Consider the following 12,642-nt stretch of genomic DNA (forward strand, 5'->3'; position numbering starts at 1 on the left):
CTGATTGGTAAATACGCCCATCTACACTCTGCATAGTTACAGGTTATCAGGGTGAACACCTTCAGTCGAATCTCGGATGCGTAAAGAGTTGTTCTCGCGTCTGCTGTGCTGTCGTCGTTGTAATATGTTGCGGGTGATCGGTAATACGGTGGTTCACACGTAAATTTTCATTCGACTATCGTCAGAGTGTGAACACCTAGGCGAAAGTGACGTTCCCGTCGCCACGTAACCTGGATTCGAATACAGGCAAACGGGGGAATTATTTAGTACGCTCCTACCAGCGAGCGTGTTGCACGACCACGCTAGCATCCGTAAGTGTATCGCTATTGAATTCTATTCAGTCACATGAATGAGTGCTCGGTGATTGCCGATTTACTTATCAGAGTTCCTTGTTAATTGCGACTCCGCAGCAGCCTTTATTCTCCCGACATTTTTACTCGGAGTATCATTGAAGGAAATTCCTTTGCATATCACGAGCAGAATATTTTCACGAATTACTTTGAACCTGTCCGACGTTAAGTTGAGTTTCTTCGTTACCCTTTCTTCCTCTCGAGTTACACCTGCTAGAACGCGTATGATCGCATCGTTCAGACAATAGATTAATTTGTGTCTCATATTTGAATTTTTCTTAGAGATCCTTGTAAATAGTGATAAAAAATTCATGAAGCATCTCGAATATGAGACATTCATTGCCGGGTTAAAGTCCCAAAGTGAGTAGCCCGTTGGTAAGAATTATTTACAGATTTTTCAAAGTCAGATATCAGTACCAATTTCATCGATTTATCGATAAAGAAACTTGAAGTCGATTTAAAGATATTCCTCCCGCTGTTCACGGCTACATTCTCAAATCGAATATCTCGACCCTGTTAAGATGCATCGTGCAACGTTTCCAATTAATTTTTATCGCGTATCCAATGTATTCGGTTTAACTCGTCTTATTGACTTCGTTCTGGATAACTTCGTTGAATGGAAAACACCGAGAGCAGGAGTACACGTACACCACGAACACTAATTGAAAAATAATTGCCGGTTGCGGGTCAAGAATCATTAATGAAGATGATGGCCGTTTCGTTCGCCGAGTATCGTGTAAATTGCAAACGACGATTCAGTGCGACGCGCGTTAAATAAAACGCGGAACGCTGGTGTTTCGAGTTTTCAAGCGGAACCTGCTCGTACGATTTAAATACGTAACATATCAATCAGAATGTAATTACACTAACTGCTACCAACGGTCAGTTTGTTCGCCACTTTTTCATCTGGAATATTCCACCGTCTAAGAAACAAACCTCTCGATTATTTCATTGTTTTCCAGTGGTATTTATAGGTCGCGTTTGAATTTCTTCGAACGGTCTCTTGTTCGAGCTTTCTTATAAATTCACCGCGAAATCGGATCCAAATATAGATTCCTATGAATCAATTTGTAGAAAGCGGGAGTAATTGATTATTTGTTTAGCTAAAGACTTATCGCGTTGTTGATGTTGTTCTTCCTTTTTTACTCCGTAGCGTGTAATGCGCGTGATAATATTATTACCACGAACGATAAGATTTTTCTCTTTGCCGGAGTAAAGAACGACCGTTTCTTATTCCTGTAGAAAAGCATTGCGCACCTCGTTACGGGTTAATTATTAAATTCGCGGCTCGAGTCGCCATTAAGTGAAATTAAGGCCTCGTTTGTATGAGTAGAAGCGGACGCCTGTACCAGGAATTAAAGGCTTGCCTTCGAAATGATGCGTAATCTTTATTCACGATTGCATAAGAGCACATTTGTGGAATAGTCCTTGGCAAAAACTTTTACACGCGGCGCGGAAGATTTTTGCGTCAATTTTCTACTTGAAATGTTGTTAGAGAACACTCGCCTGCGGGTTCGTTGTAGACGTTCTGCAATGGTATTCGCTTCTTTTGCTATAAATAATCAAGAATGATATATATATCATTCTTGATTATTATATATATATATATGCAGTTTTTACAATTGCAGGTTTTCCGTAATTGTGTATAATTAAGTACTTTCGTTGTATATAATGCGACTGCGTTTGTTGCTGATCTGCATGGTAATTTATGTGTTTTTACGTGGATAAAATTAATTAGTTCGTCGTATGAAAAAAGTGTATCTACTTAACCCGCCAGATAGATGATCTCTATCGCGCAGTTGCTTACGCATATATAATTAAATTGATATTACAGTGTTACAAACATCTCTCGATTAAAATTCAAGCATTACTAATGTGCTCCGTGCATTCGTTTTTAAATATGTTCACATGATCGTTCAGTGACGACTAAGAGAAAAAAAAAGATATTGTGATTGCAATACCGTGATTATAAGCGCACACGGTAGTCAGTAGCTTGATGATTAACGAGAACATACGAAATTTTACGTCCAGTGGTATGTGACGTATTATCACTTTTAACCTTTATTGGATCGAGATAATTTGTATGCGGTATTTTTTCGCATTACTTTATTATGCGCAGGAAACAAAGACCACGAATGCAGTAATTGCCTTCATTTCGCTGACTGAAAATTTTCATCGATCGCATGTCGCCGCTTCCGAACGCGTAGGTCATTCTTGATATCCTTAATCTGTCGATACTGATAATTCATTAGATAATTCATTTGTTTCCCTCAAATGACGATACGTGTAACATTATTATCTGATACGGCGAGCAATCAGATCACTGATGCAATCATTACAAGCTATCACCTCGGAGAGTAATTTATTTCAACAAATAGTTTATAGTGATTGTCAACTTAAAGCAATTCTGTACCATTTCTATTTACGGCTGATTTTAAAAATGAAAATTTCAATGATACAGTACTCCATGCCTACTTTTCACATTTTAACTTTCTATATATTTGATGCGTATAGTACTTCTACTTCCTGCCGGCCATGCGCGAATTTTTTCCACTTTCACATTCGCTTTTTCCGTTCATCGGTCGTTCCATAAAACATTAATAAAGACGAGATTTGCATGTTGGATGATGAAGAATGGAAATTAATTAGAACGATCTACACACGTGGCGTTAATTGATACATGTAATGCTATGACCAGGGGCTTGTGGTTACAGAATATGCTATCCAGAAAAATGTTTATACCGTGCTGCCTAATCATTAGAATAAAAACCACACTGAGCGCGGTATCCGGGAAGTGACCCCTGGGATCCCTCTACCTACGCTCGAATTCATTAAACTTTATTTTTCTTTGTTGAACACGCGACTACCACGACTAAGAACAATGCTGCATAAAATACTGTGTCGAATAGTTAGTGGCAAATGGTCTTGTTCGACTTCAAATAGTGCGTGGAAATTTCAAAACAACATACTTTATATATAAGATATCTTCCTAGACTAATATTTTGTTCCAAGAGCACGAAAAATATTTGAACTTCAACTTTAAAATATCTATTCTACGCTTACGTGCGCACACGTGCGCACGTGCACTCATATATCCTTAGCAAATATTTTGAATAGTATTGAAATATCTTTTTTCAAAGTTTTACCCAGCACTGCGGTGCAACGAGCACCAAAGGGTAGAAGTGAAACGCATCGAATATGTATGAATATGTAAATACGATTTCCGCAGGAAAATGGATCGGATTTACGTCGACGAGGAAACCGGGGAGAGCATAAGCGTGCCAGTGTCGGAATACGAGATCCTACGTCACAACGTGGTTGCGGTTAACAATGCTGAAACGGGAGAGCCAGAAATTAACATGGTGGGAACACAAACAACCAAATGTCGGAGGATACGTTTCCAGGTAATACGTGTTTCGTTTTTAGAAATCTAAATCTAAATAATAATTGATTGTTTTAACACCTTGCGTCCTTAGGGTACAATGTTACCTTAATCAATTCTGAGTTGCGATGAAAAAGATTTAAGATCTACAGACCGAACAAGATGTTAAAATGAAAGTTTCATCGGATGGTTCATTGTTGATAATACCGTAGTGTCTACCTAAAAAGGCATAGTAGTAATATTAATAAGTAGCAATTGTTTAGATTCCGAAAGAGGTGAAGGAAACGTTGTCAGTAAAGGATGGCTCTATAAGGAAAAAGGAAAACCTGATCAACTTTGAACCTGTTCCCGTTGGAACGTGCTTCGGCCAGATACACCCAATCTGCCTGTTCTTGCTGGCAGCCGTGTCCTTCCGTTGGTTCTTGCCGGTGTTAGCGCTCCTCGAAGTGGCGTTGCACGTCTGGGCCCATCACAAGAATAAGGCATTGAAGAACGCCAGCGTTTACTTCCGTTCTCCGTTCCATGCGATCTCGTCTGAATTCTGCGGGATCTGTCAGAACGAGACGTGCATGGATCGCGTTGGGAAAATGCAGCAGGCGCGGCTGCATAAGTTTCTACAACAGTGTAACTACATGAAACGCATTGTCACGTGAGAAATGTTGCCGTTGTCATCGAAGTACTGTGAAACGTTGGTCACAATCGTTTCTTCCTCCACGAGATACCAAGGACTGTAATTAACAATGTTACTCGGCATTTTTATCGTTGTAAATCGTATGAAGCTACTAACGCGGATGAAAGGCGTAGAAGATAGAAATCGGTGCGGGAGAAGGATTTTATATTTGGGATTTGTTTCTTAACTAACAGTAAGTACAGTGCGGCTATCGCGTTTGCATCAGCGACCATACGTTCAAAAGTGCACAGAGGCAAGGAGAGACATGCACTTGGGGCACGGTTTCGACGCGTTCTTGTTATTGGCTGAGCCGAGGTGGAACGTGTAGCCGATTCTCCTTGCCTCTGTGCACTTTTAAACCTGTAGTCGCCGATGCAAACGTGGGAACTGCATTATACGTAGAAACATAAGATTGCTCTGAGTACCCAATTAAAAAATGTCAAAAGTTTTTATTGTATGCTAGAACTACAACCAATCATGGAGAGATAGAGTTATCGTTTATTTAAAAAATATAGAACTGTTTTATATTAAAGTTTATCCTATAAATGTAAAAAATAAGTTAATCTACTAAGGCACGTGTATGTAAGGAATTATTTTGCATATCACAACTTATACCAACTTTGTCACTCGTTATTGAAGCAATAAAGCAGTATACAATCTTTAATATCCAATTCTTGTCGACCTTTCGTTTAAATAAAACGGCTCAATCCAACACCTGTTGCAATCAATTACATAATACTAGTATCTATAATACAATTAAATTCGTTGAACAATAGGTATTTTAAACGTCACCTACGTTAAAAGTTATTTTGTACAATTTAATTAGCAGATAACAACAACAAAAATATAAAAATAAATTATACCATGGTGTCCGTCCAAGAAATATTATTGTACCATGTTATAATACTCACAAAAGATCGATCGTTGTCCTAGCGCATCGCCAGAATTTCCCTCGTCGCTATTTGACACAAAACATTAAAATCGCACGACAGATGTGCCCTCCAAAAGCGACACTTGTTCCAAACAAACGCGGGATAATTCGGGCTCTGTATACCATGAAAGATCCTAGCGATTGCGCGACCATTAAAGTTGTTGTCTCGATAACTAACGATTATGCTTCGAACGTCGCCGACTATTTCCGCCTCATTTTTTACTTTCATCTGAAACAGGAACGCAAAGAACACATTTAGCTACGCGAGATAATGAATTCCTTTATATAAGGTCACACGAAATGTCTCACTTGTTGCTTCCAATCTTTGTCTATGATTGCTTCTCCGTCAAAGTACTTCCGAATAACGTTCTTCAATTCGTCGGATTTGTTAGTCATCTCTTCGTTCGTGACCAAGCAATGATTCACCGATGGCATGCTAAACTTATGAAGTGTCGCGTTAATCGTCTCGAGCTGCTGTATAGCTGAGGTTTCCTGAGACTGTGCGCGACCATACAACGCGTCCAGTGCCTCGTCTAACTCTTCTTCCGTGAGATCACCGGGAGCCTTCACTCTCAATCCGAGTCTGTCGTACCTTACCGAGATGCTCGAACGCTTTGGCATTCCATTTACTGAAAGTACAGTGAAAATTTCACACATAAGTACTAATCATTTGTAAAAGTGGGCTGTCTAGTTATTTATTAATACGCACCTGTTTTCCACTCCAAATTTTTTAGATGACTCTTTACCACTCCGCTGTCCCAGCCAATAGCAGATGCCACGTCTACGACTGGAAACTCAATAACGTTACTGTCTTCATGAGATATGCCCTTTTGTAAGTCCAGCGCTATCGCCATCGCGAGTGGCGGTGACTAAAATATTGTACAATAAGTTTCATGTTTTATTAAGGTCCACTTGAAAACAAGTACCGCATTCACTCACTGATTGTGCCGCCTGTTTCAGGGCTTGAGGTCCGGCGTAGCTTGAAACCGTTGCTCTAACATACACAGACGAGAGGACGGTGATAAATCTTTTGGGGTGCAACTCGAGATAGCATAAAAGCGTTGCGATCGACTCTTCCGTAATATCTAACGCTGCGACGGTTTCGTCGACCGGAATGGCAACCTCGTGCCCCGGACATCTACGGTCGCCATTTTTCTCGCGCAGCAACGCACACGAACACGAGACGAGCACTTTTTGGAGTAACCGTCTGATCGTGTGTCTGTCTACCCCATTTGCGTAAATGTGTCGACGTAATTCCCACTTGTCATTGTCCTCCTGAAACGAAGGGAATATTTTCAAATTTAACACGCTTGGCCGACAGTCGTATCTCGAGGGAACGATCTTATAGCACCTGAGGGTTCAAAAACAGGTGACAGTGGGCTAGGAGTCCATCTCGACCAGCTCTTCCAACTTCTTGAACATAGCCCTCGAACGTCCCAGGCATATTGTAATGGATGACGGCGCGGATATCTGGCTTATTAAGGCCCATACCGAAAGCAACGGTGGCTACAATGATTCTAGTCGAACCGGTCATGAATGCTTTCTGCACAGTCTTTCGACGGTAGGCTGATAAACCGGCGTGATACGGTTCCGCGATGGAAGATATTCTGCTGTTGGTTTTATCAGGGTTACGTGGATCCTGTTGACGGACAAAGAAGTACATGCAGTACTAGTGTTTATTTAATTAACCAAGTTATCACGGGAAAGACTATACCTGCAAGGAAACTCTTAAGAGGCCAGCAATTCGTCCACACTCTTCCCTACGAGTACAGTAAACTATAACTGAATCACACTTCTCGAATCTCTCGCTTAACAGCAGTTTGACCAAAGCCTGGTCTCTAAATTCGTCCCTAGAGACTGTTAGCAACAGGTTCCTCGGCATTGGAATATCGGAGATGACACCAGCCATTCCATCGTGCACGCCGAGGTGACTCACTATACTTTCAGCGGTAGCCTTCGTTGCGGTAGCAGTGAGAGCTAACACCGTTTTGACACCTAACTTCTCTTTGAGCACTCGACAAACCATCAGGTAAGATGGCCGGAAATTGTGCGACCATTGTGAGATGCAGTGGGCTTCATCTATACACGCGAAAGCAATCGGTGGAAGCTGCCTCAGCAAGGCTCCGAATCCTGTGGACTTCTCACCGGCGACTACAGCTTCCGGAGAAATTAGCAGGATGTCCATTTTACCTTGCTTTACCAATTGCATGACATTGTCCCGTACCTTTTGCGTTTGGCCCGTGTGCAAACACGCGGCGTTCAGAAATTCCGGGACGCCTGTCACTTGGTCGTCCATTAAGGAAACCAATGGCGATATCACCAGAGTGATGCAATTAGAATGTTTGGAATAAAGATACGCTGGCAATTGGTAACACAGAGATTTTCCGGAACCAGTGGACAATGTGACCAACGTCGATTGACCAGAAAGTATCCTCATCACAGCTTTCTCTTGTCCGGGTCTGAACGTCTCGTGACCGAACTTCCGTAGCGTTTCAAAAACTTCCGACGGTGTTTCTATAATTGTAATACGTGGTTAATGACGAATTAACGCGTGATTTCGTTTGCGTTGCATTTAATTAATACCTATGCAGGACTGATCCTCCTTAGTGGCATAGACGGGACCTACAGTATCAATTTGTGGTGGTAGCAATTTGGATATCAAGTCCTCAGGAATCTTGTGTCCGCTCAAAAGTACCTGAAAATGTTATGAAGTAAAGAGCTGTTGCTGATTAAATACAACGAAAGAAATATTCGCAAGTGTAGCCGTACTTCGTCCTCGATGGGTTCCCATAAATCTTCGTAGTCATTCGTGTTCTCCGTTTCGTCTTCCGGCGACGCAGAGTCCGCGTTAGGATTCAGTGATGGTTTTTGTGGCAAACGGTCGATTCTGTTAGCGTGTGCCACGACTGCATTCTGACTAGCCATTTGTTGAGCCTCTTCCAATGTTGGGAATTGCGAGCTTTCGTCTATCTCATCCAAAGGTATCAGCTCGTCTCCTTTCTTCTTCGGGCATGCTCTTGAAAAGTGACCAACATCACCGCATATGAAGCAAGTCATGACGCGATGCTTCTCGACGAAGTCAGCCACTTCTAAACTACCTTCGCTGGACCCTAACTCCTTTTTCCTTTGTTTCCACTGATTCTTCTTGTACTTGGAGAAATTGAAGTGTTTCTTACCACGCACGAATACTTTCTTTTTCAAATTAATCCTGACAAAGTTTTCGTTCACTTTCCCATCGGCCATCTTTTTCTCTAATTTCTCTTTGTCCGTTAATTGTCCTTTTGGTTTGATGGGTACAGCAGGATCGACAGCTGAATCAACAGTTTTAGAAGAAACGGATTTAGCGCACTGTTCGATAAGACCCCCTTGGCTATTTTTGTTAATGACAAAACGTGGAACAGCCTGTAATGTTTCTATCGCATATATTGTAGGCTGTTTGTCTTCCGGCTTTTCTTCATCTGCAGCTTCGATTTCTTCAAGTTCTTCTGTATCCTTCTTTTTCCTTCTAGAAGACCTCTTTGTTGCTGATGCAGGTTTTTTCTCTTTATTCAAATTTGTTCCCTTTGCAGTGCTCCTCTTTCTGGAGGTACTTGCTGGTGTCTTCGTCGATGCTTTCTTCTTTGTACTTTTCTCAGTCTTTTCATTAAAATCTGGATCGTCGTAATCTTCATCGTCGGAGGATGATTTAATCTTCTTACGAATAACACGGCGACGCGGTGGTTTCTTAATAGGCATATTGTCTTCAATTTCCTCGTTATCTATCTGTGTATTTACGGTATGTGTGGTATCATTTACTTTGCTTTTGTGTTTATTGTCGCCGGTAGTCATAGTCGTCGGTTTATTTATATCTTTATCACTTGTACTATTATTCTTAATTTCAGGAATATTAGGAGCATTAGAATTAGTGCGTACTTCTTGTTCATCTAAGGGAGTAGCAATACTATCACTGCAATGTCTTTTAGTAGCATAATTATCTGGATCACTGTATCTCTTTTTGAAGTTTCTGATACGCTTATTTTTATGTTCCTCTTCTGCATCACTATTACAAACATAATCTTCTTCATCTGATATTTGTATTGATCCAGGTGGTATGGATGCTGGCATATTATCTTTGGGTGACTGAAGACTGGATTCCATTGACTCAATCCCAGAATCACTTGTTGCAGAAAGTCTCTGAGAATCAAATGCAGGGTACTCCAAATTACTCTGTTTGGAACACCTATCTAACCAGCCTGAATTCAAATTTCTATTGATTTTGTGACCTTCCATTAATTGTTGCACTGTGCTAATATTATTGGTATTAGGCTTTTGTTCAGCAAGTGTAACCTTCACTGGTTCTCCAAACATAGCTTTTGTCTCCTCAGGAATGTCAAATCCATCATTAACATTTGCATCTCCATTTGAATTTTGTTCTTTGTTACTGTTTGTGCCAATGTCAATACTTTTTCCAGATCTAGCTTTCAATTTTGATGTAGACAATGATTTCCTAGGATTTCTTTTCGTCAAGTTTGAACCCTGAAACTTGTTTTGTGATAGTTGGAAAGAAGATGACTTACTAAAAGTTAGCGATTGTTTCTTTTTAGACATTTCTTCATTGCTCTTAAGTGTATTGTTATCCCATGCACCTTCTACATTTTTAAGTTCAGGTTCATCTTTTACTGAATCACAACTAGTAGGCTGAGGTTCATTACAGTGTGGATCTATGTTCTCTGTATCTTTTGTGCCTGTGTCTTCAACGGTCTTCTTGTTTGTATCATCTATATCATCTTTGCTTGTATTTTTAATGTGTTCATTATTTGTGATTTCCATTTCACATTTATTATCATCCAACAATAATTTATTATCAGTGACCAATAATTTATCATCACCCGTGGTTCCTTCAACTGATGTCTGCGTTAAAGTTTTATCAGGAACAATATCTTGTACTTCGTCAGAAAATGTAATATCTGTGAGTGTCTCCTCTAAGGCACGTGTTTTTAATTTCCAATACATTTTATATGCCTCTTTTATTTTTATATCAGCCTCCTTTATATCATTCTAAAAATTTCAACAGTTCACTTGTTATACTTTAAAGTATCTAATGTCATAGTTTTTAATGGCAGATGATATGATAATATGTATATCTTTTAATACAAATATACACAGAAAAAAATCCTAAACTGTAACTGGTTTATTGGAGAAGTATACGTTAAAAAGTGTAAAATTATAAAAAATATAAATTTAACGACAACTTGTTAAATTGGAATCAAGTCTGCTTTGTTTTTAATAACAATTACTAACTGCATATAACTTTGTTCTTTAAACAAAGAATATCATATGTACATGTGACTAACAGCATCATTTAATGGGTAAGTAATTTTTAGAAATAATTACGAATATTCGCTGAAAAATTTCAATTAATTATAATAAACTAGTTAAATACCTTGTCTGGTTTACGTCCATGTTTTTCTGTGAAGCGACTTTCCCATAACTTGACACGAACCTTGTATTTTTGATAGTTCGTTTTAAACACAGGATCTTCTAGAATATTCATGTTCCCGTATTAAACGGAAAAACCGCACAAATTTATACTTTCAAGGCAATTAATTATCAAACATTAGAGGTTAGATCACACTGGAATCGTAAACTCGACAGGACTATCCCGCGTAAACACTCCAATATTCGGGAGCACAGTGCGCATGACTAACGACATTCCTGTAACAGACATTTGAAGAAAAACGTCATTTGATACAATTCAAAACAACGCTCTTTCACTTTGTAATTATTTCATTTGTACAATGCTAGTTTTCGTTAAACATTTTTACAAATGTACATTAAAAATCACATTCACGTGTTTTCACTTAAAGAGTATCTATGATTCAGTTATATAACGATATTTCTTTTAAACTATAGTACAATGGTTTGAGTTAAGTTTCTCTACCACCATCCTTGATACGCAAGGTCTCGAGTTGTCATGCAACCTGATCATATTACATCTATATCCACGTTTTTTTACTACTTATAAAGTTTTATATTTTATTACTTTCGATGACATTTACGCTGACACATGAATCATTATTTCCATTCTATTCCAGTACTATAGATATTTCTATAAATATTATTTTTCCCACAGTAATAAAACACACCGTTGAAAAAAAAACAAAATAAGCATAATTCTTTAATACTCTATTTCCCAAAATAAACAGCATAACAGTTGAAGTAATTTAACAAATTAGTGGACGCTTAAACCGTGCACTCCGACATGATTGCAACGAAAACCTAAACGCGTGAAAATAATCCGCGACAACTTATCCAGCGGTGCACGCGAATACGCTTCAATAAACAATAACACGGATGTAACGGCGTAATCGGAGTCAGGTATCCGCGTAAACAGCGAAACGAGACATTGTCGGTTGATACGGTGAAGCATGAGTGACGATCCAACTCTTGCTCCTTGGCTACTAGTTAGCCGCAGCAAACTAAGATCATAGGAAAGAAAATGAGTTGCAACTCACTTATCATTTGCCACCTGAAATCTCAGCACGTTGAATGCTATGGGGGTCACCGGTGACCCAACCAAATCGAATTACTATAGTTCATCCAATCAAACGATGATTATTTGAAAAGATTTTTATATTATAAATAACGATATCTATCGCGGCGCCATTAAAAAAAAATGGTTTAATATATTTATTCCATTTTGCATATTTTCCTATGAAATCGGCATTCGTGTTAATACGTTCGCTAACACATTTCTGACAGCCGTGATCCTATGTTTTACATAATGAAAATGAACTTAATCCTACGGACATTGTCATTAGACGCTATAAACTACATTACATTCAGGAACTCGATAACTCCCAGTGTAATTTCCCCAATATCTCATTTAGACTCATCGAATCGACTAAAATATATTAATTAACGAATTCCTCACCGAAATGAACTCTGACAGCGTGAATCTTTTCTCGAAAAGAGAAACCGTCCGCGTAGTTCCTTGTCGCGGCAGCCTAATACATTATTTGATCACTGATCGAACACGCACGCTTGCGCGTGGCCGGTCGCCACGGTGTCGCCAGCTGGCGACCATTGGTTACACCAGTGTAAGGCAAGATGGCCGAGCGGTGGTGACGGGTCGTGGAATGTACGGCTGGAGAATTGGTGATCTCGGCGCACCGCGGATGGCCTAGCCATGGCCGAGTTCAACATCGACATCGGCAAGCTCCCGGAGGACGTGCGGGAGAAGCTTGCTGAGCTGGATCTCGAGCTGTCCGAAGGTGAGTGAAAAACACCAGGCTTTTCACGATACGGTCCGCTATACGCGAACCCTTTC

At 39.8% G+C, this 12,642-nt stretch overlaps 2 protein-coding genes across 11 annotated transcripts; one reads left to right on the forward strand and one right to left on the reverse strand.

The window, feature by feature from the left end:
- Positions 1 to 59: 59 nt before the first annotated feature.
- Positions 60 to 5,073, forward strand: LOC116425161 (uncharacterized). Of its 4 annotated transcripts, none has more exons than XM_031972487.2 (3): positions 60 to 311; positions 3,580 to 3,754; positions 3,996 to 5,073. In XM_031972487.2, the coding sequence occupies exons 2-3, from the start codon at positions 3,584 to 3,586 to the stop codon at positions 4,383 to 4,385; spliced, it is 561 nt and encodes a 186-aa protein (XP_031828347.1). In that variant the 5' UTR covers positions 60 to 311; positions 3,580 to 3,583; the 3' UTR covers positions 4,386 to 5,073. The 4 variants fall into 4 exon arrangements, with proteins under 4 accessions (XP_031828347.1, XP_031828348.1, XP_031828345.1 ...); XM_031972488.2 differs by lacking the exon at positions 60 to 311 and adding an exon at positions 1,041 to 1,172; XM_031972485.1 differs by lacking the exon at positions 60 to 311 and adding an exon at positions 2,519 to 2,553.
- Positions 4,881 to 12,399, reverse strand: RecQ4 (RecQ4 helicase). Of its 7 annotated transcripts, none has more exons than XM_076369449.1 (11): positions 12,247 to 12,399; positions 10,756 to 11,027; positions 8,103 to 10,370; positions 7,917 to 8,028; positions 7,048 to 7,847; positions 6,685 to 6,972; positions 6,273 to 6,608; positions 6,043 to 6,202; positions 5,643 to 5,962; positions 5,314 to 5,562; positions 4,881 to 5,117 (listed from the first exon to the last, which is right to left on the reverse strand). In XM_076369449.1, the coding sequence occupies exons 2-10, from the start codon at positions 10,864 to 10,866 to the stop codon at positions 5,332 to 5,334; spliced, it is 4,626 nt and encodes a 1,541-aa protein (XP_076225564.1). In that variant the 5' UTR covers positions 10,867 to 11,027; positions 12,247 to 12,399; the 3' UTR covers positions 4,881 to 5,117; positions 5,314 to 5,331. The 7 variants fall into 7 exon arrangements, with proteins under 7 accessions (XP_076225564.1, XP_076225561.1, XP_076225563.1 ...); XM_076369446.1 differs by having other exon boundaries at positions 4,881 to 5,147; XM_076369448.1 differs by having other exon boundaries at positions 4,881 to 5,194.
- Positions 12,400 to 12,642: the final 243 nt, after the last annotated feature.

The sequence above is a fragment of the Nomia melanderi genome, chromosome 7 (assembly GCF_051020985.1).
Source record: "Nomia melanderi isolate GNS246 chromosome 7, iyNomMela1, whole genome shotgun sequence".
NCBI lineage: Eukaryota > Metazoa > Arthropoda > Insecta > Hymenoptera > Halictidae > Nomia > Nomia melanderi.